Source organism: Fomitopsis serialis (genome assembly GCF_022376445.1).
Source record: "Fomitopsis serialis strain Sig1Antser10 chromosome Unknown B0H18scaffold_6, whole genome shotgun sequence".
In the NCBI taxonomy this organism is placed as follows: domain Eukaryota; kingdom Fungi; phylum Basidiomycota; class Agaricomycetes; order Polyporales; family Fomitopsidaceae; genus Fomitopsis; species Fomitopsis serialis.
The window spans coordinates 869,176-895,885 of record NW_025954966.1 but is presented as its reverse complement, the minus strand read 5'-3'; the positions used below and the strand labels follow the sequence as shown (position 1 = coordinate 895,885).

Sequence of the window (26,710 nt, the reverse complement as noted above, 5' to 3'; positions counted from 1 at the left end):
TCTCACGTAGGCAGGCGCCCCTGTTCGCTACACTGGGCTGGCATAACATACCTGCGTGTCGCCGTAGCGTCTGATGAGGCCCCTCTGGCACGACGTGCCCTCCTTGCTGTACGCACCCCTGAAACACTCCCGCCAAAGCTCATACATAACCAAGACGTGCGGCGACGGCCGCTCTGTGATTATCGTGGCGCGCGCACTTCACGCGAATCATGTCCGACACGTCTACGAATGCGCAAGCCGAAGAGGCACCCAAAGTCGAGTATCCGCCTCCCGAGTCACCCGTCGCCGAGAAGCTTGTCCCGGCACCAACAATCACTATACCCGACGGTGGCCTCCAGGCTTGGCTCTCCGTCCTCGGAGGGTGCGTGTAACGTGCTCCTTAGACCGCTGTCTTCAGTTGACCGTCGTACTCAGCTTCCTCGTTTGTACTACAACCTTTGGGTACTCCAACTCATTCGGAGTCTACCAGGACTACTATGTGCTTTCTGGCGCGTCATCCTCGTCGAACATAAGTTGGATCGGGTCAATACAGGTGCGCCGCAGTTACTCTGCTATCCAAAGTCAAGAGCTGACTGTATGCCAGTTATTCTTCATGTTCGCGATGGGCCTCCCCGCCGGTAAGCTATTCGACCAGGGCTACTTCCACCACGTTCTCGGATTCGGCAGTCTCCTCTACGTCTTCTGGTGGGTCTCCTCCTTCGCATCGCCTCCCAACACTTTCGATCCATTCTTTGCTTGATCGACATGCTCATAAAACAACGCGCCTCGCCGACAGCATGTTCATGCTCTCCCTCGCGCACCCGCAGAAGTACTACCAGCTCGTCCTCTCCCAGGGGATCGGCATGGGCATCGGGAGTGGCCTCATGCTCGTCCCCGCTATGTCCGTCCAGGCGCACCACTGGCGCACCCGCCGCTCGCTCGCGATGGGAATTGTCATGATGGGTCAGTCTTCCCCTCTATCTAGCATACGTTTACACCTGCACGCCCACTTCATCGTACACTCGCGCTTGACAGCCACTGACACAACCTCTTTCAATCTATCCTGTAGGCTCGGGAATCGGCGGCCTCATCTACCCAATCATGCTCAACAGGCTCGTGCACGGCAGCGCGGGGTTCGCGTGGGGTGTCCGCGCGACGGCGTTCCTCACCCTCGGCCTTCTCGTGATCGCCAACGCCGTTATGACGACCCGCCTCCCGAGCGCGAAGAAGCGCGGACCAGGGCCGAAGCCAGACATGAAGGCGATCATGACGGACGTGCCATTCTTAGTGCTCGTGTTTGGGTGCGTGGTTTTGAGGCGCGGTTCGTAGCGGGTGGAACACTAACGAGTAGATGAGACAGGCTGTTCTTGGTGCTATGGGGGATGTTCTTCCCGTGTGAGTGCGTTCTGTCGTTCGGCGGGAATGTGAAGCGCGGTGAGTTGACAGATCCGTGCGATTCTTCCAGACTTCTACCTCCAACTTTGGGTGAACCTGCACGGGCTGTCCTCGACGCTCGCGTTCTACACGGTACGTCAACCATCCTCCGTCCCACCGCACCTGCCCAGATCCCTCCTCACCCAGATTGCCATCCTCAACGCGGCGTCTATCTTTGGGCGGACGCTCCCGAACATGCTCGCAGACCGCATCGGGCCCTTCAACGTGCTCGTGCCCGTCGCGGCGATCACCGCCGCGCTCGTCCTGGCCATGTTCGGCGTGAAATCGACGGGGGCGGTCGTAGTCTTCTCAATCCTCTACGGGTTCTTCTCCGGCGCGAGTGCGTAATTCCGTTCCGCCGACCTGTCCCCGAGGCTGACAGCGGATGCGTCGTGGAACAGCGATAGCACTGATGCCGCCGGCGGTGGCGACGCTGTCGAACAGCGTGCATGAAATCGGGTGCGTCGAGCGCATGGCTGGGTCGGCGTATAGCGTACACTGACCTGTCACGCTGTTAGGATGCGCCTCGGGCTCGCGTACTTTTTCACCTCGCTCGCGATGCTGACCGGGACGCCGATCGCCGGCGCGCTCTACGACGAGGCAGGGCAGTGGTACAAGCCAATCGTGTTCAGCGCGGTGAGTACGGTCGTCCAGTTGGTGTCTGTTATCGCGCGCTCCTCTCCTTCGTTGGCGCATGCTGGGTCCTCGTTCTTCTCGCGTCTCGCTACTTAGATGCGCGAGTCCCGCGGCAGGATGACGTGCGATGGGGGCTCGTGCGGGGCGGTGCTCGTTACGGGCAAGGCAGAGTGCTGACGCGCTCCCAATTTTTGTGGCAGGTCGTCATCTTCGCGGGCGCGGCGTTCATTTTGCAGGCGCGGACGATTGTATCGCGCAAGAAGGGCTCGCAGCACGTATGAATCGTACTACGCCTCTCGGTGCTCTGAATTCCGGTCCTCGGATATCATACCATACCATACCGTGATTTGGCCGTGCGGACTTCAATGATCCACTTGAGTACTTATTTGCGTTCTATTGATGTCTTCTCGTACTGCCAATACCGTTGCTGCGGTCGTGTTTGTTTCCCTCGTTGCTTGATCTAGTACCGCGTCCTCGCAGCGCATCTATATATTGGAGGCGACGGACGGCCCGGGCTCTCTTACAGGTATTTGCATGTTCCGAAATTTCTTGGGATGTTGCGTAGCCTACCGGCACCCATCGGGCTATGTGAGTGATTCCATGCAATCTAGGCCGGTTGTTGCGACCCATTGCTGATATCTGTATTGTCAGACTACTGCGCCCCGGCCCCGGAACACCCGAGTGATGTAGGGCTCAGAGCAAAATGCTACGCCGCTGTGTCAGGACCCCGTTTGCTGAAGATGCATAGGACATTGGTATGCCAGCCAACCGAGATCCAAGCTAGATGAGGGTTGCCAGAAGTATAAGCTTCGAAGTTGAACAGTCCGTCGTTGTGATTGGGAGTAATGCTGTATCTCATAATTGAGCTTACACAGTTTCAAGACTCCTCTATGCGCTAGGACGATGAAGGTGAGTCCGATCTTGTGTGTCGTTGTGCAATTCATGACTGACATATTGGTATGTCCTAATATGCATTCGCGACGATGAGCCACTGAACAAATGTCCGTGACACAGAGTATAGGCACGGGCACTGGCAGCGACGAGTTCACGCAACACGTTGGCATCACAATCAAGGTTGGCGTTACTACGAAACAGTTGAATGACTCCGACGGTACGCTACAGCTTACGGCGCGGTTCCAAGTAGGCGAGCATCGGAGGTGGCACAGACCGTGTTGTCAGATCCATGCAGTCATCGTACTAGGCTAAGACGATACATTTTTCCAATGTGTTCGGGAGAGTTCTAGGTAGGTATAGTATGCGTGACCTATCTATTTTGGGCGACTGATCACTGTTTTCAGGTAGCGATGCGTGGATGCCGTAAAGCGCTCGAGTTCCGTGAAGCCGCGGGTGTACGCGAGCTCATGGCGGGTCGTGGCGATGCTCGTCGAGCATAGATGTAGACCGCAGACTGTCTTTTGTGCCGAGAATCAGGCTCTGCAAGTTTGGGTTCCAGATTACCGCACGAGCTCCAGAGATGGACCCTTACATCTCTGGACAGCACAGGATACCTATTCTGGCGCCGGTGAAGAGCTTTGGATCAAGAGCGTGACGACTTGTAGATATATAAGCACCTCGTTCACCGCTGCACCGTGCTTGTACAGCTATGTTGTCGGACGAATCTGCTCCGGTGCTTGGGGATCTCGACACAGGGTGAGTCACAAACTTGTACTTTCGAGCGATTGATAGTGAAAGTACTGGTGATAGATTTGTACACCAATGCTGCGAAGTAGCAGCATGCGGTGAGTTCAAATACCCGTTAACATATTGTGTGAGTGTTGTTCTTGACCTTGATGTACAGCCATCTATACGTATGACCGCTTCCTCACTCTCGAGCGGGAGGTGGACATGATATGGCGGCGCCGGAGCATGTCGGTAGCGACTGGTTTATACCTCTTGATCCATATGTCTACGGCAGTGCTCTTGTATTCACAGATAGTCATTCAAGGTGTCTCAGCATGTGAGGTAAAGCTACGCTCTTACTGTGCATGGTATGGATTCTGACTTTGGCTCAGAGGTAGTAGATTGACCGCCAGGTTCGGTCTCGAGATGCACCACTTACCCGAAGATTACAGCGGTTACATCCTCGTAGTTGCGCAGTCATGTGCTGCAGCATTGTTCCATTTTGCCATTAGTGGTGCGTACTGTATTAGTCCGTACTTACCAACATGATCTCACAGCTGCGCCCTATAGGTTTCACGGCGCTACGCGCCTACGCCATCAGCGGCCGCTCTGTGCTACTAGCGTTCGCCATTTTCACGTTCTATCTGGTGTTTGTTGCGATACACATAGTAAGTGTGTTTGTTACCACCTGCTGAAATGACCGCTGAGGTGTCATCATTAGTACGAGATTTCCACGATAGTCGTTGTTGCCGTGCCCGATCCTGTTGGCTGTGTAATTTTTATGGGCGGCAAAGGCTCCATGTACGTCAATATGTTATTCTTTTCGATTGTTGAGCTCTCATGAAACAGTACACATTGCAGACCATGTACGACAACACCTCAACTTTCCTGTGATAGAGCTAAGCTAACGAATAATAACACTTTGCCTGTACCCAGCACTCTTCATAGGGGAAGCATCTTCCATCATTGCTGAGGCGTTGCTGATAGCCGCGACCTGGCACCATGTATACGCGGTCAATCTTGCTCACGAAGAGCATATTGAGACCCCAATAACAACAGTACTCCTCAGAGATGGTGAGGAAAATTGATCAGAATAGCTTTGCATCTAACTGCTTTCCTGCGTGTTTCAGGCACTGTATACTTCATGTGAGTTCGCACCATGCCTGGCACGGATTTACCACACGGCTCATCTGACTCAGAGCTGTTCTCGCTCTCCTGATATCTACTACCGTGCTGAGCGCGACTACTCGTGTGGGTGCTACGAAACTCATCAACAGACCACTGCAGTCCACTGACAGAACCTCCCCAGAACATTACTTATTTTCTCGTACCAATCCTTTACGCGTGCGTTTACAGTCGAAGACACGGTCACCCCTAATCGCAGATATGTCACAGGCTCCAAACAACCCTCATGACGCACTTCTACCTCCACCTGCATGAAGCAGTTTCGGTCGACACTGGCATACCTTCCGACACATCACAGGTATCCGATATCCGTTTCACGCGTGTGGTAGGGAGTCTCGCGGGCTCGCTTTCCTACGGTACATACAGTTCTGTGGGGCTTGGCGGTGTGGATGCGGGAAGCGACCTCGATGAGTCTGGATGAGGAGCGAGTGGATGAGGAAGAAAACAGATGTCGAGCATTCGGCGGGGTGGCGGTGGAGAACCCGAGAACAGTGCCTTTACACCTGATACGGACTCTTTCTTTGCAGAGGGCTCGGGAGGATCTGAAAGTCGAGGTTGTCTTGGTGTGACTTCCGTACTTAGCGTCACGTTGCCCAGTGATCCTAGTGGTTGAATCTTGGTGTGGATTTTTATGGACTATGGACTATGAACCTATTGCACATCATTGTCGTCGATCTGCTAAGTACCCGAAACTCAAGTGCATCCTGCACGAAGGCAAGTGATATGTCCAACACCACTTGCTGGGGTGGTAGTTCATACCTACATACGATATTACTATCGTCGATACGTCAGGCCTGTGAGGTGCTGCGAATTACTCCCATATGATTGAAACGTAGCTCGCTCTGTAACAATCATGGGCATCCGACGACGCATCAGTGACTTGTAACAAGACTCATTCGGAAGCAGCCGCCTCTCGCATCCACTCCGCTATCTGCTTGAACACATTCGTCCTCTCTGGTTCTTGCCATGCAGCTACCACGCAATCATGGGCCGCATCCGGCTCCTCGATATACCGCACTTTCTCCTCTCCCATATCTGCCTTCAGCCTGTCCTTCAGAGTGCGCATCGCGTCGACTGTCTGCTCCGCGCCGCCAGCGACGATGCACATCCGCGGCAAACCAGCGAACGTGCCCGGAGAGTGCTTGAACCCGAGCGAGCCAGGCGAAATGTAGATGCCCGCCGTGACGGTCTCCTCCGGCAGGTTTCCGGCGAGTGCCCGCAGCGTGTACCCGCTCTCGAAAATGGTATACACGTAGTCTGAGAGTCGATTTCTATTCATGGACGATCCGGGGGCCATAGAACGTGGAAGGGTCCAGTCTACCGATGGTGACACGAGCAACACGCCACCCGCGTTGCCCAGCCTGACCTGTTTCGCGGTCGTATCCGATGGTGTAGCTTTGGAGAGCACGAGTTGGTCTTGGTATGTGTGGAGGTAGTACGCAAGTGCGAAAGCCAAACTACCTCCCGCGGAGTCGCCACTGATAAGGATGTTGTCCGGCATGAACCCCACATCCTCGACCAAGTAACGGAAACCAGCGATAGCGTCCACCAAACAGGCGGGGTATGGATTGGCGGGCGGAAATGGTGCTGCGGAAGCAAGGCGATACTCGGGCGCAAAGATGCGGATGTCGCTTTGAAAATGCGTATGGAAGCCTTCAAAGCATAGCATGAGATGCGTATTCGACGCCCCTCCACTGGCCATCTGTTGGGTCCCAGTCAGCCGAAAGGAAACGACTGATATAAGGGATTTATACGTACGACGTAGGCTCCACCTTTCACAAGGTCAATGAAGCAGTGAGCGCATGTCCAGAGAACTCGGAGTTCATGTGCACAGAGACTCACCATGCAAATGATAGATGACCTTCTCGCCTTTGGCTGCTTTCTGCCCGACCTCGCCGTCAGTCCCACGAGGACCGTACCAGAACCCGCCCGTCCGGACGGCTTCCACATGATTCTTCTCGGCCATTTGTAGGATCTCGCCAACGACTAGGTCCGGCGCAGCCTCCACCCATACAAACCCTGTCGCTTCAGCTGTTTCGGAGGACTCCTGCAGGGACGGGCTTCGCATGACTTCGGTGGCGTACATGAAGTCGAGGTAGGCTTCGAATAGCTTGACGATGATGACCCGTCCGAGTGTCCATGACGTACGTGGACGCCAAGAGGGAATGAGGTTCGTGGCAACCCAGAACGGGAGGCGGATGAACACGGAAGCAACGGTCTTGGTCAGGTAGAGGGCTTTGAGAGGCTGGTGGCGAAATGCGAACGGCGGCATAGTGATTGTCGTTTTTGACCAGAGGGCATCAGCTTATATGTCCGCTAGTTCCATTAGCACGCGTTCCTCCCGTTGTCTGATCAAGTATGATTTGAAACCTGTATACAGATCACTATCAGCGCGAGAAGACGTACACAACGCATATGGACGTGCTGACCGGAGTTAGCTAGCACGGTGACGCTACGGGTTCCTCGTTGACAACCGGCGAAAATTGCGTACGAGAGTATGACGGGCGTATTCATCGTTGTCGTACGGGTACTCTACTGATACAACTCTTCTGCTAGTGACAGTCAGAGAGAATCCTACGTCAATTATACTCATAATCGTCCGTCCTACTTTACAGCTCCTCCGACCGAGCCGCAGACCTCTCTACGTCTGCGGTAATGGTACGTTACTCGCTCTGCTCTTCAAGGCTGCTAAAGTCACCTTCACCAGAGGAAGACGTAAGGGCGGATCGGACAGCGTCACCACCTTGTATATCAGCTCCATGCCTTTCTTGATATCCTGCTCTCCCGGCAGAGGATCTGACACCGCGAATACGACGCGGGCAATGTTACCAGGCAGGTCGAGCTTGGTGTACGCTGATTGGGGTTCCACGATGACTGCATTTTTGCGCATGGATGTGTCAAAATGAATAGCCTAGATGAGGGTGATCTACCAGAACACTGAAACAACAGTTAACAATTGCATGCGGCATCGTCGTGACAGGCCCACCTTGATATATCCCAATCCGAATACTTACAGTTCTTGAGCCATGAACTCTGACAATCCTTCCAGCACCTTAACTGACGTGTATTCGGTCTCTCGTAAGGCTCCGTCCAGATAACCAGTAGTATGAAGAGCCATTATGCTCGGGGATTCCGGGCTTCTCAGATCTCAGTGCTCGGGCGGCGGCGCCGCCCACAGGGCGCTGATCGAGATGAAAGACTCCTAAGCTGTTCGGGCTGCCCATGGGGAGAAGACTGCGACGCCAGCAGACATCACTGGTAGTCCGCGCCCTCGGATGTTCCTGTATAGCACCAACTAGTCGTCTGGTATGTTCATTGCCACTTACTAGGAGCCCGCTACAACCTCGGGCGATGGCAGCGTGGTACTTGTGCAAGAGGTAATGATAGGTCGACACGCGTCGCGGACGCGAGCCAGGGACAGGCGCTGGCAGTGTGGCGTAATATCAGCACTTGACACGTGATTGGCAGGATGGTGGCGCGCGCGTTAAGCGTCGCTTGTTTCTTGTTTGCTTTACTTCAATACTGGGGGCTGCTCAATTCTAAAAAGCGATTTGAATCGCTATTTGGATCGCAATCCGTCAGCGCTTGGCGCACGCAAGCGAGGCGGCGTCCGAGCTCGCCGGGCTTCGCTGAGCCCGAACCTCGCACCGACACAGCGGGTCGGCCCCAGGGCCCCGCGGTGGCGAACGTTTCCCACGCCCAACCGCGACTTGTCGTCGCGCCGTGCAGGGAGTACTACTACTAGTCACACTACGTAACGCAGCCTCGAGCCATCCCATCCCGCTGTAAATTAGATGTCAGATATCTCTATGGTTTTGGAAAGTGTGTGACTGCGCTCTCGGTGTTTCCAAAAAAGATTAACAAAATAGTAATCATGGAGGGATTCGAACTCACGCATTGCACGACGTGATAACCGCTGCACCAAAGCAACTATATTTGCTGCTCAATGGCATCATATAAGACTACCATACAACTAGGGCGCGCCATCTACACATCCTGCCAGACAGGATTTCTACACGGCTACCCAGTAACCCATGACAAAATTGTTGTCAATACCTCCTATGTGAAACACACCACCTTGCAAGTAAGTGAAGCACACAGTGACTGCAGTGTGAACGTCGCACCACAGTGGCCACTTGAATTCCCTTTTATGGACTGCATCAGGTGACTTTCCACTCGAGCATTGCAAGTCCACTGCATGCTTGGGCAGAGCGAATGCTCCCGTCTATTACTTCCCTCACTCAGTGTCTGTACAGTATAGAGAAGCATTCCGAATCATTTGCTGAATTATGATGCCAGAAGCAAATGAACATGGCACCACACAAGCCAGATGTCCCCAAGCTATGTGGTACTCTTATATGATGCCATTGAGCAGCAAATATAGTTGCTTTGGTGCAGCGGTTATTACGTCGTGCAATGCGTGAGTTCGAATCCCTCCATGATTACTATTTTGTTAATCTTTTTTGGAAACACCGAGAGCGCAGTCACACACTTTCCAAAACCATAGAGATATCTGACATCTAATTTACAGCGGGATGGGATGGCTCGAGGCTGCGTTACGTAGTGTGACTAGTAGTAGTACTATCAGTGGCCCTGCAATGCAATCGCGACAGTAATGCAATTACTCAACTCCCATTTCATCCGTCCCGTTAAATATTCTGGGATTTTTGTACAATGTTCTTTACTTCGTACTCAATGTTTATGTGCACTTTGATGAATTGAATGTGTAGCGCATTTGAGGAGAAGAAATCGATGAATGCCTTCCGCGCCTCAATAATCGCACTGGTACAGTCTCGGCTGACCGCATCCCTTGGGCGCTTCGTCTGTGGGTCTCAAAAGTGCATTGAACTACCATATAATATGTTCCTCATATTTTTCCGAAGCCTTTCGTCTCTTGTTGCGACTTCTGAGCAGGAAAGACGTCTGAGCGGTGGTCAGAGCGTGACGGAAAGCCACCCAAGATCAGCAATCTCAACTCCGCTCCTTATCAGTTACCATATGCGGTTACGATCGCAGCAGTTGCACTACTGTTGCTCGCCCGCTGGACAAGGCATTGCACGCATTACTGGCCATGCCACCCTCCATTTGACACGCGGGGGAGCTACTAACTACTGGAGAAAGATAGAACTCGTGAAATGAGGGAGGACCGGTGTATAGTATCTCCTGAGTCGAAGTAGTCGACTCGTTATGGCTTTCAACATTATGACTTACTATACTGTAAGGGATGCCGGTCCTCTGAGTATCATTACAATAATATAGATACATCCACAGCCTCTCCAGCAACTGAAAAAGGTGTTTGGGATAGCACAAGGTGGCATGAACATGTTGGTTGCATTGCTGTATCGCCGTGCAGCCACAATAGCCACAGTCGGCAACACTCGGCAACACTCGGCAGTGTGACAGGAACTGTGACGAGCCTCGGAGAAGAGTTGCATTACTGTTCCAATCCTTGCTCCCTCTCGGCATCCCTCTCATACTCCCTGGACAAGGCCTGTAAAATCATACACCATATATTCAGACCTCAGGAATCCGTCAGTGCAAACTCCGAGAGCTTCCGGTGAGCGGTTCGTCCTGCAGAGAGGAAAAAGCGCGAAAATTGCACTTCTGGTACAGTGATAGTACTCCCTGCACGGCGCGACGACAAGTCGCGGTTGGGCGTGGGAAACGTTCGCCACCGCGGGGCCCTGGGGCCGACCCGCTGTGTCGGTGCGAGGTTCGGGCTCAGCGAAGCCCGGCGAGCTCGGACGCCGCCTCGCTTGCGTGCGCCAAGCGCTGACGGATTGCGATCCAAATAGCGATTCAAATCGCTTTTTAGAATTGAGCAGCCCCCTGGCTAGGCTCACCAGAGCAGAGTTGCGGCCTGCCAGAGCGATTCATAATACCTCACAGTAGGCTGATAACTCCTCCTTTCTTCAAATTGTAACGTTCTGGGGGTTCCTAACGACACGCATCAAACACGCATCGACAGAACTTGACAACCACTGGAACCCGGAAATGGGCCCGGGATTGCGTCTTGACAATGACATATTCAAGCTGGCTTTCCACTCACTGTCTCCGGCGTGGCCTGTGTACATGCGTCCCGGTCGCAGCACCCTCTCGAGATGCGCCCGATCTCTGTCCACCGTCCTGTGACTGCGCCACCCTAAGTTACGAAGATTAGGTCGTGTCGCACTGTGTCTGATGGACAACTGCGTATGGCCCCATCAATCCTCCCGCTTCGCTCCGCGGGTTCTCCTGAGACTTGGTACCGATCACCATTAACATGCAAGCTTCAATCATAATGAGGTGAGCCGTATAGTCTCTCGATACAACAGCTCATTAAACATTCTATTATGGAAATTACCAGGCAACCGGAGGGCATTCACGCTTCCCCCCCGTATTCAAATGGAAACAGCGCACCGAACGTGTCGATCCTTCCCCTGGAGTAGTGCGACGAACGTCCATTTGCCTGACAGGTCTAGGGCCTCGACTGTGTGTGCGCAGCGACGTGGGCGTGCGGCGTTGTCTGAGGTCTCCGTGGTACCCACCAGGTACGTCGCGATAGAAGTATGTACTTTCATAGTCCACATTCCTGACGAGCGTGACACCCGCATTTATCATACGTTGAGATCGTACGCTGAACCATCTGGCAGGATCTTCTGTGACTCAACCCCTTTGACTACAGCACATCAGCGGCCGCATCGCTATGCATCAGATTGGACTATGCACAACCCTTACGTGTTGCAACTCGCGTACACGACCATGGTGCTTCCATACCAGGCCGGCTACGTATAGCTGGTCAAGTACGAGTCGAATCTATATAAATAGCGTCCTACACAACACGAACAGGTATACGCAGAAGAATCAAGTCCCAAGCGAAACTGTAAATAGGTCAAGCTCCGCCCTCAAACCGTCACCTTGCCCGTGATCAAGTCTGCCGCACGCTCCGCGAGCGCGATGACGACCGCACATGTATGCCCCGATACTTGCGCCGGAAACACAGACGCATCGACGACGCGCAAGCCCTCCACGCCGTGCACCCGAAGTTTGGGGTCCACCGCGCTAGTAAACGGGTCGGTTCCCATCCTCACCGTGCACGTCTGCATTCAATTGCAAGGAAGCGAGAACGTGCATGGGTTAGCAGTCGCTTACGAAACTTTCAGCAAGGGACGTACCGGGTGCCACGCACTCTGGGCATTACGCCGGAGGAGTGTCTCCAGTTCTTCGTCGGTCACCTACAACGCGAAGTCAAGGTGGATGCGCGCCTATGCCTGTGAGGCGACGCACCGTGTCTGGATCAACGTTGCTTGCCCAGTAATGGTCGATCCCCTCCTTCGCAGGCGCAATCGGCTGGAAGCACGACGCAAGCGGCTCCGTCTTCGCAAGCTTGAGGCTGAGGCGCATGCCTTTGATCAGCACTTGCACGTCATTCTTAGATGCCAGGTATCTAGCGCGCGGGGACGTCAGAACGGGCCTTGCACGGCGGAGAAAGTTATGTTGACGTACTGCGCATCAATTAGCGGCTTGTCCCAGATGGACGATGACTGCAGCGTGATCGAGCCGTTGCTCTCTGGATGCAGCAGGATCGCACCCTAGGTGAAGCGGTGTCAGAGCTACGATGCGGAAAGAGAGCAGGCGGCACGCACAACGGTGACGCCCTCGACGTCGGAGGGGGGTACGAGAAACCCGGTGTTGACACGAATAACCGTCATCGGGCAGAACACGATCTCGATGTCGGGCGCGCCGGGCCCAGAGCTGCCTGACACAGTGGGCGTCGGCACGCTGCCCTTCTGCGCATACGGCAGGCTACCGCGAGGCATCAGCAATAACCCTCAATGACTACAAGACGGGAACGAACCTTTCGTCGTCCGAGCGCACGAAGATCGCTGCCTCCGTGGGTGGTATGGACATCGGGCCTCCACCCGTAATGAGCCACCGGACGAGGGCCAAGATTGCGTTTGCCGGACGATTGAGCCAGTCGAGCGTCATGCTCTGGCGCGCCCTGAAGAGCATCGAGCCCGAGTTGACATGCTACACCCCACAGTTAGCCATACCTCACACGTATTCATATCCTCTCACGTACCTCGCTCAGATGTTGCCCAATGTCTGGTGCGTCGTGGACGACCTTGACACCCCGCGCGCGGAGGTGCTCGGCGGGGCCGATGCCGGAGACCATGAGCAACTGTGGGGAGGCGATGGCGCCCGCGCAGAGGATGACCTCGCGCGTCGCGCCAACGCCGAACTGCGGGCCACCGCGCTGAATGGCAAGCCGGACGCCTGTAGCGCGTGGGGGTGCCCCGGCGTTGGCGTCGGTAAAGAGGATCTGTTCGACGACTGCGCGGACGGCGACGGTCAGGTTGGGCCGCTGCAGGACGGAGGGCGGCAGGAACGCTGCTGCTGCGGAGCTGCCTGGGGAGTGGAGATCTCAGCTACATGAACTAGGAGTTTGGGGAAAGAGGGACGTACGTTCACCCTTTTCGTCGATGAAGGTCATGAATGGGCCAGCCCCAATCGTGCCCTCGGATGTCGTGAGATCCCTGCAGCGCGAGTCAGCAGCCAATCAGTCACAGGAGAGACGGCACGTACCGCCTGCGCGGAATACCAATGCGCTCTGCTGCTTCGATGAACTTCGTCGAGATTGTCTGCATTGCAGCACAGTCATTCAGTGAGCAGGTTAGAAAGTCTAAAAGGTCTTACCGTGATCGGGAAGCTATGGACTTTCCAAAGCCCAGACTGTCCGTGCACCGACGCGTCGACGGGGGCACTCGGATCCGAGACAACCGTCTCTGATTTGTCGAAGTATCTGTGGGACAGTTAAAGTAATGTCAACGGACGTTGGTGAAGCCCACTGTAGGATGGCGCGTGACGCACCTCCGCATGGTCTCGTATCCCCATCCTTCGCCCCCGAGCCTCACCCAGTTGTCGAAGTCTATGCGTATGTCAGCAAATTGCGTTCCCACTACACAACCAATCCCACAACGTCAGGGCCTCCCAGGAGCGCATCAAACAGGAAGATGTTCGCATGTGGTCACGTGATCGCGTGTTGGAACCCTCCGTCCGTGCGTAGGAGGCGGGTAATGGTGCCTGTCGTCTGCTAGCACTGGCCCTCGAAAGCCCGCTGTTGGGCATGATACTGCATGGACCCAATCGACTCACCTTCCGGAGCGGATCTGTGGTAGACCAGCGCATTCAATCCGCTACCGAGGATCGTGAGAACTGAGCGCGAATGTCATGCGTTGCACGCACCTTGTCCCTCCCAACATCCTGCCCCTCGCCCATGATAGAGAACGACCTTCGAGGTTGGGCTGCGACCTGCGAACGCGCGATGAGCATCCCGGCAAGACAACGAACAGAACGATCTTACGTGGTCTCGTAGTCCCAGTCACATTCGCTCTGGAGCAACTTGGAAAACCCGAGGGGTATACGACTCATTAGCTGGCTTTCATGACTGCACGATTTGCGACATGAGGAGACTCGTCGTGTCAGACACAAACACACGCTGCTCACCTCGGGCCTGCCTCCAATACAAGCACGGTGACGTTCGGGTCCTCCGACAACCTAGAGGCGAGGACGCAACCGGCCGTGCCTAAAAGGACATTGTCATCGTTTGGCGCGAAAGTAAGCCTCACATCAAGACTACGTGCCTCCACCAATGATGACATAGTCATACGACTTCCAGTGCGATTGCGGTCTATTGTTAGGAGCGCCCGCAGGCAACGGGGTGGCGTAGACCTCTGGCTGGTCAACTGTTTTCGAAGACGAGAGACCCATGACAGCAGGTTGGCGACGACCAGGTAGTAACGAAGCAGGCAGCAGAATCTTGTCGTGTTCAATGCGCACGATTAGACCGATGACCGACCGCCAATTGAGTTACTCTAGTAGAGCCGTTCAAAGACAAAGGTCCGGACGCTGGTGATACAGCAGATAGGCCGACGCAGACAGAACAGGTCACAGTAACAAGCAGTTGGGGCGTTCGAACTTGAGTTGGATTGTGAGTGGCGACTCGGAAGCAGGAATCATTGCAGATCTGCCCATTACTGCCAGTGTCAGTCAGTCAACCTGACAGAATCAGTGTTCCAGGTGTGCTGGCGAGCGTTCCGCCGCAGAGCGTTGCACCTTCCATCATGATCACACTCTCTCCGATCCGATCTCGGAGCGATGAAGATATCCGTGTTCGGCAGCGTTGTGGCCCGGTTGTGGCGGCATGTCGCATGGACCGGACTCATCATGCATCATGCATGGACATGGACAGCTCGTCGACGAAATCAGATCCGGAGGACACAGCAGGGGCTAGTAGCAGATGACGGAGACCGTGGACAGCGCAACAACTTACAGCCTAAGCAAGCCTGAGGATGTGATGCGATGTACTACTGCCTTGCACTTGCGAGGTGGAGGCGCACCGCTTTTGCAGACCGTCCGCATGGAGAAATGGAAGCCGTGATTGAGAGGGGTCGAACGTGATGATCAGCTTGACTTCGAATGAACTTCGAACATGTGCATGAAAAAGGCAAGTCCGCTGTCTCATTTGTAGCCTCAAGGCTTATCCAAAGAAAGGGGGCTCCGCGACCGCTGTGACTGCTCTCGTATGTATGGACATGTTCTAGTCAAATGGCTAATCGGCACATGTGGAGCGTGTACTAGTATCCCTGAGTTTCAATAGTTGGATAGTGAACAGGAAACAATACTGCAGCGTTGGGAGCACACTTGGATCACACTGGCACTGACTCGGGGATGTCATAGGTGACATGACCATCGCTTCGTGCTTACAGGCTTTATTGTTGCTCTCGTCGAATCCATATCAGCCTGGTTGCCTCGTCCGTGCGATCACAGACAGACAAGGCACGACGCGTGACGCATGCCGCTGCAAGAAATAATCACACAAGTGCCTTAATATTTACCTGAACGGTACTAGTCTCTCTCACTGGTCCCCGAGCCCGCAGCCCGAACTTGAATGTAACCGGCGGCATCACGCTAGCCTGTAGACCGACTCCCTCGACTTCTCGGAGACGTCGCGGTCAATTCGGGCACTGGACTTCTCCCGATATGAATCTGCTACTACGTAGGCATCAAACTTCGTGATCATGAACGCCGCCATGACAGCCGGAACTGATCAGGAACTGGGATCTCTGGCGATCGCGGAGGAGAAGGAAGCTCGGAGCGTGTGGTGGGTGCGTCCACAGGGATGAGTAAATACGCGACCAGTCTTTCCGCTGATCAGACAGAATGCCAGTGGTGCGCATGCGCAGTGAGCGCTAAGTATTACGATCAACGCATACTTGATAGAAACGTGTTTCGAATGGGACTTCTCGCTACAATATTGGCGGTGCGAGCTAGTTATAACATCCTGTCAAGTTCCTCTACTTAGCGCACTGTGAGCTCGCGCGTTCGCTGCGCACCTCTTCCGACTCGCGCGCAAATGTTCCAGTCAAATGCATCAGCAGCCATTCACAGAAATCAGTCGCATCTGCGAAATCTTTCGAGCGTGAATCGAACATCTGTCAAGGGACTCACGCGGTTCAACGTTCGCCGCTAGTCCACACGGGCCTCCGGAGGTCAAAAGGAGGTCGCCTAGCACCGAACCTTAGCGGGATTCAGTTCAATACTATATGGTAACATAAATTAACTAGATGTCTTATCGAACTCAGTACCAGCCGGTCTCAACTAGACCAAGTCTACATCAGGCATGCAGACCGATCGTAGCAATGAGCTGTTCCATCGCCTTCGACCTTGGCTTGATCTTGCAGCGGAATTCCGGGGGTCGACTGTGGGTCATATGAGCACCGGTTCGCTCACCGGCAAAGATGGATGAAAACTGCCGGGCAACACACCTAATGAGGCTGCCCGAGTATTCCGTGCTGTCGTCGCCGGTTTGCCGTCCGTAGTGACCGCGTCTGAGATGTTGAAGGCTGCGAGGACGGTCGCGACGAGGATAAAGAGCGTGTCATCTGCAATGATCTTACCGGGGCACGCCCTGTAGCACGCCGTGCGCATTAGCACTCGCACGAGAGAAGCGTATCTGGATCAACGACGCGCACCTGCGTCCGTACCCGAATGCGAACGTGCGAGGGTCGGGGTTCAATACTTCCGTTTCAGTCTCAGCTTCGCCTTTCTGAAGCTTCTTCTCTGCCGGCTTGAGGTATCGCTCCGGCAACGGCAGATGGGGATCCGGGTATAGAGACGCGTCGTGCATGATTGCCCTGCAATTAGTTAGACCTGGGTCGCAAGTATGAGCCTACGAAACCTTCTCACCAGGTATTCGCGATAATCGTCGCGCCGTTCGGTATCGTGTAACCGTCGTACTCGTCGTCTTCCATCACGCTGTGCGGTACACCTAGTATACACGCGTGGGTACATGAGCACTGGTCAGATGCAGGTCAACTGAGACGCACCGAGCGGCCCAACGGGGTTCCAGCGGTAGATTTCCTTCACTAGTGCCTCCGTGTACGGTAGGTCCTTGCGGTCGCTGCACCTCGGGAGACGTCCAGACCCGAGAACCGCGTCCAGCTCAGCCTGCGCACGCCGCTGCAGGTCAGGGAAGAGCGCCACGAGGAAGAAAAAGGATTCGATCGTTGCAATCGACTGAGATTACCACGCGCGTCAGAAGGGCTGTAGACTTGACTCGAAAGAACGAAGACACACCGTTTCGGCACCAGCTAGGAGTTGATAGAAGGCGGTCAGAACGAGACAGCGCAGATCCCGTTCCTACTCACCAGCCTGCAGATGACTTGTCGTCATTCGCTGCACATCTTCCTCCTCCGGGGTAGGGTTAGGGTTACGCGTAATCACTGTCGTGGTGAACGAGGGAGGGGCGACGCCACGGTCCTGCACGCGAGCCGGTTAGCAGGAGTGCTACAGAGACTTCGAAGTGCACGTACCACTTGATCCATGATCATGTCATACGGCTCGTCGCGACTCTGCAAGAGGTTCGCGCGCGCACGTCTCGCAAGTCTCTTGAAGCCGGTGCCAGGGACCCAGTCGGGGACGTATCGCACTGCAGGACAGGCGCGTTAGCGCGCAGCTACCTACTCGGGATCCCAAGGTGCACTAACGGAAAGGCAGGAGATCGACGAGGAACGCGCTGCCCGGCGCAGTCACCTCTGCGAACTCGTGGTTGATCTGTTCAACCACCTGCGCGAGCGGGTCGGCGAGATTGGCCATGTCGTAGCCGTGCGTGATCTTCCAGACGACGCTCATTGCGAACCTGAGGGCAGTGAGCGACGCTGTGATGACGCGCGGCGCGGAGACGTACCACCGGATATGCGTGAGGAACTTGTCGGGTTCGTTCAAGAGCCTGAGGAGGAGCAGTTGGGCTTGACCTTCCTGGAGAGCGTTTATCTCCGGAAGAATCCGAGGCGAAATGAGCGACGAGATGATCTTCCTGCTGTCCTTCAGTCGATCGCCGTACCGACACATTACTGTGAACTCCGCATAACCTATCCTACGCGGAGCGAATGAACATGAGCAGACTGAACCAAGACCAACATAACAGAACGGACAACTCACATCTCCCCGGCGAGGACACTCCGCGGCCGATCAGAGTATATAGCACTCCGTTTCTCGAGCAGGTCGAACACGGCCTTCCGCGAGTTCAAGATGACAATGGAACGACCAAAGGCGGAGAAGTGCATGACGTCGCCTACGTCTGTGTGAGTATACACATGCTAGGGTAGACATGGTGTACGCACCGTATGTCTTCGCCATTTCCACGAAGGTGAGCCATGCTCGCTCGACTGGTATCTGGAGGGCGTTGCCGATAACAGGCAAGCCAGTCGGCCCAGGCGGGAGGCGTTTGCGAGAGTGCCGACTATTCCATAGCTTCAAGGAAAGGAATGGGATGAGAATGAGTGCTATTAGGAGGACGAGGAAGGAATGTAGTGGCCCTTCAAGGTGCGTCATGGCTTCGCGCTTGCTAAGTTGCTCGCAGAGCAGGCGCGGAGCAAGCGGAAGATTATATCATAATGGATCATCAGAGCCTACAATGATTTGAAGCCCCGCCATGAACGGACGGAATTGGGTCGCTGCCAGGAAGGCCGCCCGACACCGGTGCTGTCGCCACTGAAAGTGGGGATCTGGTTTTAGATGCCATCAAAGAACCAGGCGCGCGTATGGATGACGGGGCACTGGTCAGATCTGGGTCAGATCCTCAGATTTCGAGTCACTCCAGGTCACTCCAAGCACACTGCTCTACGGCAACTCTATGGTTTAGCGGCCTTTAGCCGTGTCACGGGCAGACTCTGGAGTCAGACAGTGCTAGAAAGCACGCCACTGGCATTGGGAAACCCAAGGGTCAACTGAATGTTCAGACCTGAAACATTTTTATTCTGCAGCCATTTGCATTCGACGGCGGGTGCAGGTAAGCACCGTCGGAGAACCCCGAATCCGCAGGAGACAAACGGTAGTGTGTGGTGGACGTCGAACAGAAGTCTACTGTCTCTGAGGGAGATCTAGACATCCCACTTCGTAGTAGGTAACCGTCGTATGTTTGTGTCAGTGATACGACCCCCTCCTACTCCTCCTAATCCGGCCTTGGCTCTTCTCAGATCGTTGTGGAGGACGTGATGCATGATGAGTCTCGGCGTTCGACTCGACCATCCACACCGCGCGTCGACCGCGCGCTCGCAGTAGTCTGCGGAACATGTATCAAGAGGTCACGATCATCCTTCGCAGCCCATCTCGGAGGTCGGCGTCCGAGCCTCGCGGCGCACTGCTACTAATCTATCTTGACAGGATGATCAGAGATGGAAACACACGTTTGTGCGCTGCGAAGGTTGTGCGCTGCCCTCGCGCGTTGCTTGCGCTGGTGAGGTTCCTTCATCAATCTGGGTATACCTTTTCTTCTCTTAGATCAAGCCACAGCATAGCGGGGAGGGACGATAGGAGTGATCGGCGCGTGCGTTACGAGCCACTGCATTGACAGATAGCGCAGAAAAATAGTGGATACCGTGTTGCTGCTACCTTGATTCCGCGTGAGTGACCGGAGCCATAAATAAGCCAGCATCACTCGGGTACATGTTCGACATTCGTCACCCGATGCTGCACACCGACTCTGCGGCTCTGCGGCACGAGCTCATCGACACCCCAGCCGTCCTGGCTGCCGGGAGCCTCGCCCTGTCGGCGTTCATGTCGTGCCTGTTATTCGACACGCTGGACTGGAGACCTGTGAGTCGAGCTTCAAGTTGCGCATATGATATCTGTCGCGGCGTTCTCACCAACCTCGCCAGATTTTAATCTGTATACTGTCAGATTACATCGCGATCGGGCTGGACCACTACCTTGAACTCGTCGACATCGCTAGCACGCGTGGCACTGTTGGCCACACCACGATCGTCTTCCAGGTCGCTAAAGCGTTGCTCGTCATCTCAACACTCCTTCTTTCCGCTGTACTTTTCTTCTGTCCTCCGAGGACATGGCTCGTCGTTGCAGTATGCTTCGGACCAGCATTTGTGTGGGATATCGACGTCTCCTACTACGTGAAGGCGTTTCTTCCCGGCGGCAAGTCCGCCCGTGGGGTTGGCTGCGAGGAAGACAACGTGAAGCCGGCTGCCCAGAAGGTATGGAGCGTCAAGCGAATACCTGGGCTTAAAGCGCTGCTCATTGGTGTCATCCGAGTGTAAGTGTTCTTCTATCGTCTTTTGTATTTGATGACTGACTGCGTCACTCCAGGTATGGGACATATGCAATTGTGTCCTCCTGCTCCAACTCGAGGGCTCTCGCAACCAACGCTCACTTCGTCCGTTGGGTACCCTGGCAGTTCTTCTTGTGGTCTGTCGTTGACCGGACATGTCACGCTGTACGATCCTTCCTGTCAGACTGCACGTCGTACTAATCTGACCACTATATCATTTCTGTGCACAGGTCATGGAAGACGTCCGAGACTATCCAGACGACTTGAAGAGCGGAGTACCCACAATCCCCGTTCTTTTGCGTTCCATACCGAAGTCGAAATTGGTGCTCTCTGTCGTCCATGTGGTGGGTCTCGCCGTGTATCACCATAATCACTATATTATATTGTCCGCGGCATATGCGATAGCGTTCGTTTGGCTCTTAGATCACACTAGCTCACGCTCCCTCTATCATCTCAGTTACCATTCACAGACGATTGCCTTCGCGGCTTACGGTCTTCACCAACTCTATACATCACACCCGTGGTTGACCTTCCCTGTTACCCAGTAGAGATACTTCTTGTTTTGTATAAACACTCATTGAATCAAGGTTGTTGTTACTGTACTCTGTGCTGTTCGCGGAGCGGTAATCTCCAATCTCAAAGTCCATTGAACTCGTTGGTTGCCAGCTATAGTGCTAGTATGAGGAGCTAGATGTCAGTGGTCACTGGGACCGATGCCGGCTGTCGTCTGTAAGCATATGCTGCGTCGAGATTGCCTAACAATAGCACTAGCAAGTGTTCATGATGAATTGATTCTGATAGACCGGCATCTTAGGTTTGAGCGGTGACATTCTTGATGACAACAACGATTCCTCTGGGTTTCCAACATCGTGGGCCTAGTGCCAATAGTGTGGCAAAACCGAGCCACACAGGTGCTAGTGCGGAAGCTTGTGCCTTCGCATTTGTGTACAACCCTAAGGTCGCACTGCGAGCCTCAGCCTGTTTCGCACTTTACTGTAAATTTGAAGCACTTGCCATGGTACAGTCGTGGCGGCGTGATCCTCCGGTGCGCACTGCGACCCCGGCCTGAACACCCCCGGTCCACGTCCGTCACCGAATCCCCTCCTCCTCCCTCGGAGGAAGGCTCCGGTGGCTGGCGGGCGCCAAGTTCATTGATCTCCGGATCAGGGGCCACACCGGGGCCACACGCCACAATGCGAGTCGCCCGTGCCTATCACCTCAATTGGACGGCTCATGGATCATCATCGGTCGCATACTAGGTGATTTTTGTACTAGTGACTGCGAGTGTCATGACAGACGTTGAGGTGCTGAGCTCGGGGTCCCATCATCGGTGAGTACTTCTGCCACAGTCTATGGCACCACCCTCAGGCTAGGTCCTCCGAATCTCCGCTTTCAATCCAAACTGATGTCCGTCGCCAGAGAAGTTCAACGAGTCGGACTATGAGATCAATGAGAAGCCGATGGAGCGGGATCCATCTGTCATACCGAGACAAGGACGAACGGGGAGAGTTTGGAGTCGGTGATGTTCTGTCATCGCACAGAGCGTGTATGATCCAGAAGTTCCGCCCCAAGCGGTGCGCGTCAGCGCGGGCGTTCACGTGGAACATGGACAGACACGGTGATGAGGGCGATGACCTCTCAGGTGCACGCTGATGCCCGTGCGTATCCTATCAAAGCATGCATCCTTGTCGCGTCATGCAATCAAAAGCACAGGTGGCTTTGCAGCTTCATGGTCGAAATTTCCCCCTTGACTCTGCTAGATCAGACGTAAAACCGAGTCTGCGTAACGATCGCAAGCATCGCGAGGGCGGACATAGCCAGACGTTGTCCTTGAAGACTCGCCGGTACCTCATGTCTCGCGTTCTACCTGTCCCTGCATAACTTACTTCTTAGTAGATCCCGATCAGCTTATCACTGCGAAACGCCATTGGAGCGCGACCGTCGTCTCCCCGGCCTTAACTTGATTCCGACGTCGGAGCGCTGCCCACCCAACAGGTATCATCTACTGCCCCCTTGTTTATTCGTGCTCCTGGCCGCCCGCCATGACGGCTTTCGACACGACCCTTGGTTGCTTTTTCATTGGTATCGTGCTTTCGACTCTGTAGGTGTTGAGCACCATGAAGATGCTTGCATGGGCTCACCTTCTCGCAGATTCTATGGCTGTACCGTTGCCCAAGTCATTTATTATGCTCGCCATTACCGGGAAGATCGCTGGGGCTTCAAGACCTTTGTACGTCGTATCTTTCTTGCCCATGCATCTTTGACTGACCCTCTGTCAGGTGTGGCTCTTGTGGTATGTCACTCTCTCGACGGCGCAATGGCATTTCATGGATCCGACGGTTGGACAGGCTCTTGGACACACTGGTGACCATATTGGATGTGGCGGTATGGTCACTCCTTTCTCGGGGCTGTAACACCTATCATAACGCGAGGGTTTTAGCTCATTTGGGATTTCCTCATCTCGGGTCACGCCAATTTGCTGAAGCTCGGCACTATGCCAAAGTAAGTGTTCTGTTATGACTGGCACGCCAGGTTGCTAACGAACCTCTCTCTAGCTCTGGTGTCGTGAGTGACCTCCGCTTTCAACCTGTGTGATCCTGATCTAACAATGTAAACGCAGGTCGAGTACCTTGTTGTGGTGCGTCCATCGTGAAACCGGGCGACAGTCGATCGGTAGCTGACGGGTTTTCAGACGATCGTAACCCTCACGGTACAGATGTGAGTGACACTGCATACCTGGAAAGTCTGACTTTAACTCGTTCGGGATCAGATATTATACCATGACCATCTGGAAACGTATGTACACTAGTATTGGCAGGCGAAGGTAGAGTAGACTCATCAAGTCATGCAGTCATCAAGAGCAAGACGTACAAGATCCTCATCACTTCCGTAGTGGTGAGTTTCCCGAACGCGCCTCAGTAACGTTCAACTGAAACAGTGTCATGACAGACGGTGATCTCACTAGTGTCGTTTGGTTGGTCGCCATCTTTCTCTCTATGGATAGCACACTCACGTAGGAGCATGTTATAGCTTTCGGCATAGGTGCGTATAACATGCATGGACCTACGTCATCTGCTGACACAGATCGTATCTCTAGAGAACGTCTACGAAGTGTGCGTATTGCAATACACGACGAAGTGCTCATGTTGATGATTGCCGTACAGCGCTCACAATCCCGCCATTCCAGCGGTTTATACAATGACCGTGGTCCCAGCAACGGTGCAGCCGGTGATGGCCTGCATTGCGGATATTTATATCACTGTTGCACTGTCTTGGTTGCTGCAGAGAGAGCGGACCATGTTTTCACAGTGCGTGCACGAGCATCTACGAGTCTATACGGTATTCTAATCCCTCATCCCAACAGTACTGATTCGTTGATAAATACGCTGACGGCGTGGGCCATCAACCGGGGCGCGTTAACTGCGTATGTGATACTTGATTTAGAAGACACAGAAGTACTGAGCGAATCACAGTGCTATGCAGACAGCCCAAGCAATTACTGTGCGTCCACGGTCAATGTACCGTTGCTGTTACAACCGGCTAACCTTGACGTAGTACATTGCTGCGGACAAGGATGTATTCTACTGGTCGATATTCCATTTCGCGGGCGGGAAAGGTAAGCAGCCGGCCATAACACTTCGCTTATTGACGCACTCATGACAACGCGTGCGCAGCTTATGTGAACTCCGTCCTCGCGATGTACGTTTCTTCTTGGATGAGTGCTTGTGCATCTCCGTACTAATGACGTGTGAAGATTGAATGCTCGACACTATATCCGTAGCGGTGGACGCAGTCACGGTACGGATGCGTTCAGTGTACAAGAGATGCCGATGCACAACGTCTCAGCCCGGAAAGGTTTGGCGTGAGTCTCGATCAGGGCTCACAGATGGATGTCAGTGACTGACTTGAAACTCTCGCCAGAAGCGAACGCAGCTGGCAGTGGCCGCAGTGGTCGCAGCGTTCGGCGAACAACGGAGTCATGCTCGAAACCGACGTGATTAGGCACTTTGACAAGTAGCGCTTATTGTCTGCGACTCATTGATGCGTTCTGTGTACATCCTATGTACATCATGTCTTCGCCTGTGCGCGTGTGTAGGAAGGACCTTCCGACTGCCAGTTTTGAGACTCAAATACTATTTCTTGATGCGTTTTATTGTAAATTTTTGCCACTCTTTTCTGTGTAGACCTCGCACAGTAGCCTCAGGCCTCGGCTGGTCACTACTGACCAGCCTATAAAATCGCGCGGCGGTCTCCTTCTATCACCTTCGGTATAGTACATGCACCCATGTTCTCTACACTAATCGACAGTAGCCTGAACGAGTATACGTAGATGGGCCGCTGGGTAAGCCGCCCGACAGGGTCAGTGAAAGTGGGGATCTGAAGGACCAGGCTGTATGATCCTTCCTGTCAGACTGCAGGTCGCACTCATCTGACAACGTCATTATGTCTGTGCACAGGTCATGGAGGACATCCGAGATTATCCAGACGACTAGAAGAACGGAGTACCCACAATCCCCGTTCTTTTGCGTTCCATATCGAAGTCAAAATGGGTGCTCTCAGCCGTCCATGTGGTCGGTCTCGCCGTGTATCACCACAATCTCTATATTGTATTGTCTGCAGTATACGCGATAGCGCTCGTTTGGCTCTTAGATCACACTAGTTCACGACCCCTCTACCACCTCAGTTATCATTCCCAGACGATTGCCTTCGCGGCTTACGGTCTTCACCAACTCCATACATCACACCCGTGGTTGACCTTCCCTGTTACCCAGTAGAGATAAGTACATCACGTTTTATAGAAGCACCTATCAAGGCTATCGCTACTGCAGTCACGCAGTCCGCGGAACGGTGATCTCCAATCACAAATTCCATTGAATCTGTTGATTGCTGCGACTGTAGTATGAGGAGCTCAGTGCCAGTGACGACCAGAAATCAATACTAATTCAAGTGTGCGAGAGGCATAGCTACAAGATGGTACATATCATGTCTTCCGCGTAGACACCAACGACTCGGACGGTCGCAACGCGCGGCTCTGTGTCCTTAATGCATCGCTGACCCATAGGCCACCACTCAAGAACCACTAAATTGAATCATCTAACATTTCGGCGGCGCATGCGGTCTTCATGACCAGACCAAACCGAGTACCGACGGCAGCCTGAACGAGACGATCGCCTGTTCCCAGCACTCGCAGCTATAGCCGTGCAGCCGAGGCCCCGCCAGCGAATTCGTTCAGCAGACGTGCCATCTCGTTCGCAAGCTCTGCTGGCATTTGCACGGGGAGCTGGGCGAATGATATCAACCAATGAGACAAATTGTACGATGAGACGGTCTGCGCACGTAGTGTCCAGCGTCTTGTATGAAGCTGACGGAGGCCAAGGCTTCGCGGTCTCGTTCAGTGTTCTTGCGTTGCTGGCTATAGATCTCTGGAGGCCTGGAAAGTGGGTTGTGTACTCGTGACATGCGGTCGCTGGAAGGAGAGGAGCATACCAAAGATCTTCTTTTGTACCGAGTATCACATGCGTCGGGAGGATGTGGTAGATCGAACGGAGGTAGTTCAGTGCCCCGAGATGGGTGCCATCATCGAGGAAGCACGCCGTCTCCTGTTCGACCGTCGTCTTCATTGTCACGCGCTCATGGTCCTGTTCATCTTCGTGGAAATACGTCTCCTGCCAGCGGAGGTGTGTCACACCAGACTGGCAGCCACAGGGGATGATGGAGTACGCACAACCATAACCTGCCACACTTCCGGGTGGTATGTCTTGCACGGCAGGCGCTTTTTGAAGTAGGTCATCGCCTCGTCCACAGATGGCCAACTGGTCCGACGACGCTGGTTGGAAGTCTTGACAATATCGTATAGCCCTTGCATTGAGGACCAGGCCTCATGGCCGATGAGCGGGGATTCAACAAGCATAAGCCGGGAGATGGGGAAGTTGGACGTCGCCGGTTCGAGGCCTGGAGTCTGTATGTACGCAAATGTGTTATGTGATTATTGCCTATGGAAAACGGGGCCATTATCAAGCGGAACTTACATGGAACCTCCAGCGCCGGAGTGTCCTACGGCGATCAAGTTAGTCCGTTCGCGGTCGGAGAGAAGGTCGGAGGAGAGGAACGCGCGGATGGCGGCCGAGTACTGTAAACTGGGGACTGTCGTCGATGAGCCTACATGCACGACGGATAGAGCGTGGTGGACACACAGATCACGCTGTAGTGCTCCTTGAGCATAGCTTCGTTCAAAACTCCCGCGTCGCCATG

General features: G+C 54.2%; 8 protein-coding genes across 8 annotated transcripts; 5 read left to right on the top strand and 3 right to left on the bottom strand.

The window, feature by feature from the left end:
* Positions 1 to 209: 209 nt before the first annotated feature.
* On the top strand, positions 210 to 2,418 carry B0H18DRAFT_1188615 (major facilitator superfamily domain-containing protein; the record flags this gene model as incomplete). The annotated part of the gene is made up of 10 exons (XM_048036028.1): positions 210 to 361; positions 415 to 532; positions 584 to 684; positions 776 to 942; positions 1,049 to 1,280; positions 1,340 to 1,374; positions 1,445 to 1,506; positions 1,561 to 1,753; positions 1,815 to 1,872; positions 1,932 to 2,418. 10 exons carry the CDS (start codon positions 210 to 212, stop codon positions 2,143 to 2,145), a joined length of 1,332 nt encoding a protein of 443 aa, XP_047898467.1. The 3' UTR covers positions 2,146 to 2,418.
* A 1,225-nt stretch (positions 2,419 to 3,643) lies between these two features.
* B0H18DRAFT_981684 (uncharacterized protein) lies at positions 3,644 to 5,513 on the top strand. The gene is made up of 10 exons (XM_048044485.1): positions 3,644 to 3,699; positions 3,754 to 3,788; positions 3,848 to 4,006; positions 4,115 to 4,183; positions 4,240 to 4,337; positions 4,391 to 4,470; positions 4,531 to 4,535; positions 4,606 to 4,743; positions 4,800 to 4,815; positions 5,065 to 5,513. Exons 1-10 carry the CDS (start codon positions 3,653 to 3,655, stop codon positions 5,273 to 5,275), a joined length of 858 nt encoding a protein of 285 aa, XP_047898466.1. The 5' UTR covers positions 3,644 to 3,652; the 3' UTR covers positions 5,276 to 5,513.
* A 233-nt stretch (positions 5,514 to 5,746) lies between these two features.
* On the bottom strand, positions 5,747 to 7,126 carry B0H18DRAFT_1115097 (alpha/beta-hydrolase; the record flags this gene model as incomplete). Its single annotated transcript, XM_048033215.1, has 3 exons — positions 5,747 to 6,556; positions 6,613 to 6,626; positions 6,697 to 7,126. 3 exons carry the CDS (start codon positions 7,124 to 7,126, stop codon positions 5,747 to 5,749), a joined length of 1,254 nt encoding a protein of 417 aa, XP_047898465.1.
* Positions 7,127 to 7,299: 173 nt separating this feature from the next.
* Positions 7,300 to 8,242, top strand: B0H18DRAFT_981666 (uncharacterized protein). The gene is made up of 3 exons (XM_048044484.1): positions 7,300 to 7,775; positions 7,967 to 8,063; positions 8,117 to 8,242. The coding sequence occupies exons 1-3, from the start codon at positions 7,770 to 7,772 to the stop codon at positions 8,233 to 8,235; spliced, it is 222 nt and encodes a 73-aa protein (XP_047898464.1). The 5' UTR covers positions 7,300 to 7,769; the 3' UTR covers positions 8,236 to 8,242.
* A 3,441-nt stretch (positions 8,243 to 11,683) lies between these two features.
* Positions 11,684 to 14,921, bottom strand: B0H18DRAFT_558285 (GMC oxidoreductase). Its single transcript, XM_048038595.1, has 16 exons — positions 14,478 to 14,921; positions 14,341 to 14,419; positions 14,198 to 14,281; positions 14,080 to 14,145; positions 13,990 to 14,030; positions 13,705 to 13,762; positions 13,531 to 13,636; positions 13,420 to 13,475; positions 13,300 to 13,370; positions 12,917 to 13,242; positions 12,692 to 12,864; positions 12,480 to 12,639; positions 12,340 to 12,425; positions 12,121 to 12,280; positions 12,009 to 12,068; positions 11,684 to 11,933 (listed from the first exon to the last, which is right to left on the bottom strand). Exons 1-16 carry the CDS (start codon positions 14,602 to 14,604, stop codon positions 11,739 to 11,741), a joined length of 1,848 nt encoding a protein of 615 aa, XP_047898463.1. The 5' UTR covers positions 14,605 to 14,921; the 3' UTR covers positions 11,684 to 11,738.
* Positions 14,922 to 16,115: 1,194 nt separating this feature from the next.
* Positions 16,116 to 18,919, bottom strand: B0H18DRAFT_1092779 (cytochrome P450; the record flags this gene model as incomplete). Its single annotated transcript, XM_048032327.1, has 13 exons — positions 16,116 to 16,595; positions 16,662 to 16,804; positions 16,869 to 17,030; positions 17,083 to 17,164; positions 17,223 to 17,412; positions 17,473 to 17,486; positions 17,544 to 17,655; positions 17,709 to 17,824; positions 17,883 to 18,034; positions 18,083 to 18,271; positions 18,337 to 18,469; positions 18,519 to 18,637; positions 18,840 to 18,919. The coding sequence occupies 13 exons, from the start codon at positions 18,917 to 18,919 to the stop codon at positions 16,495 to 16,497; spliced, it is 1,593 nt and encodes a 530-aa protein (XP_047898462.1). The 3' UTR covers positions 16,116 to 16,494.
* A 944-nt stretch (positions 18,920 to 19,863) lies between these two features.
* Positions 19,864 to 21,006, top strand: B0H18DRAFT_870166 (uncharacterized protein; the record flags this gene model as incomplete). The annotated part of the gene is made up of 4 exons (XM_048040075.1): positions 19,864 to 19,992; positions 20,055 to 20,443; positions 20,497 to 20,623; positions 20,689 to 21,006. The coding sequence occupies 4 exons, from the start codon at positions 19,864 to 19,866 to the stop codon at positions 21,004 to 21,006; spliced, it is 963 nt and encodes a 320-aa protein (XP_047898461.1).
* A 1,068-nt stretch (positions 21,007 to 22,074) lies between these two features.
* On the top strand, positions 22,075 to 24,795 carry B0H18DRAFT_981631 (uncharacterized protein). The gene is made up of 22 exons (XM_048044483.1): positions 22,075 to 22,171; positions 22,219 to 22,302; positions 22,355 to 22,559; positions 22,610 to 22,688; positions 22,738 to 22,751; positions 22,807 to 22,843; positions 22,899 to 22,960; positions 23,014 to 23,023; positions 23,079 to 23,096; positions 23,151 to 23,176; positions 23,229 to 23,254; positions 23,310 to 23,353; positions 23,408 to 23,432; positions 23,489 to 23,500; positions 23,556 to 23,571; positions 23,623 to 23,766; positions 23,823 to 23,882; positions 23,932 to 23,959; positions 24,014 to 24,074; positions 24,133 to 24,157; positions 24,213 to 24,320; positions 24,383 to 24,795. The coding sequence occupies exons 3-22, from the start codon at positions 22,501 to 22,503 to the stop codon at positions 24,474 to 24,476; spliced, it is 948 nt and encodes a 315-aa protein (XP_047898460.1). The 5' UTR covers positions 22,075 to 22,171; positions 22,219 to 22,302; positions 22,355 to 22,500; the 3' UTR covers positions 24,477 to 24,795.
* The last annotated feature ends 1,915 nt before the right edge of the window (positions 24,796 to 26,710 follow it).

Excerpts from the sequence above, each read along its gene's own strand:
- B0H18DRAFT_981684 (XM_048044485.1), top strand. The coding sequence starts at position 3,653 with ATGTTGTCGGACGAATCTGCTCCGGTGCTTGGGGATCTCGACACAGG. Across the intron at positions 3,789-3,847 it reads CTGCGAAGTAGCAGCATGCG|CCATCTATACGTATGACCGC; the intron begins GTGAGTTCAAAT and ends CTTGATGTACAG. Across the intron at positions 4,184-4,239 it reads GTTCCATTTTGCCATTAGTG|GTTTCACGGCGCTACGCGCC; the intron begins GTGCGTACTGTA and ends TGCGCCCTATAG.
- B0H18DRAFT_981666 (XM_048044484.1), top strand. Across the intron at positions 8,064-8,116 it reads AGATGAAAGACTCCTAAGCT|TCCGCGCCCTCGGATGTTCC; the intron begins GTTCGGGCTGCC and ends CATCACTGGTAG.
- B0H18DRAFT_558285 (XM_048038595.1), bottom strand. The coding sequence starts at position 14,604 with ATGGGTCTCTCGTCTTCGAAAACAGTTGACCAGCCAGAGGTCTACGCC. Across the intron at positions 14,282-14,340 it reads GTATTGGAGGCAGGCCCGAG|TCATGAAAGCCAGCTAATGA; the intron begins GTGAGCAGCGTG and ends CAAATCGTGCAG. Across the intron at positions 13,637-13,704 it reads GGATACGAGACCATGCGGAG|ATACTTCGACAAATCAGAGA; the intron begins GTGCGTCACGCG and ends ACTGTCCCACAG.
- B0H18DRAFT_981631 (XM_048044483.1), top strand. The coding sequence starts at position 22,501 with ATGACGGCTTTCGACACGACCCTTGGTTGCTTTTTCATTGGTATCGTG. Across the intron at positions 22,560-22,609 it reads GGTATCGTGCTTTCGACTCT|ATTCTATGGCTGTACCGTTG; the intron begins GTAGGTGTTGAG and ends ACCTTCTCGCAG. Across the intron at positions 24,075-24,132 it reads CCATTTCGCGGGCGGGAAAG|CTTATGTGAACTCCGTCCTC; the intron begins GTAAGCAGCCGG and ends ACGCGTGCGCAG.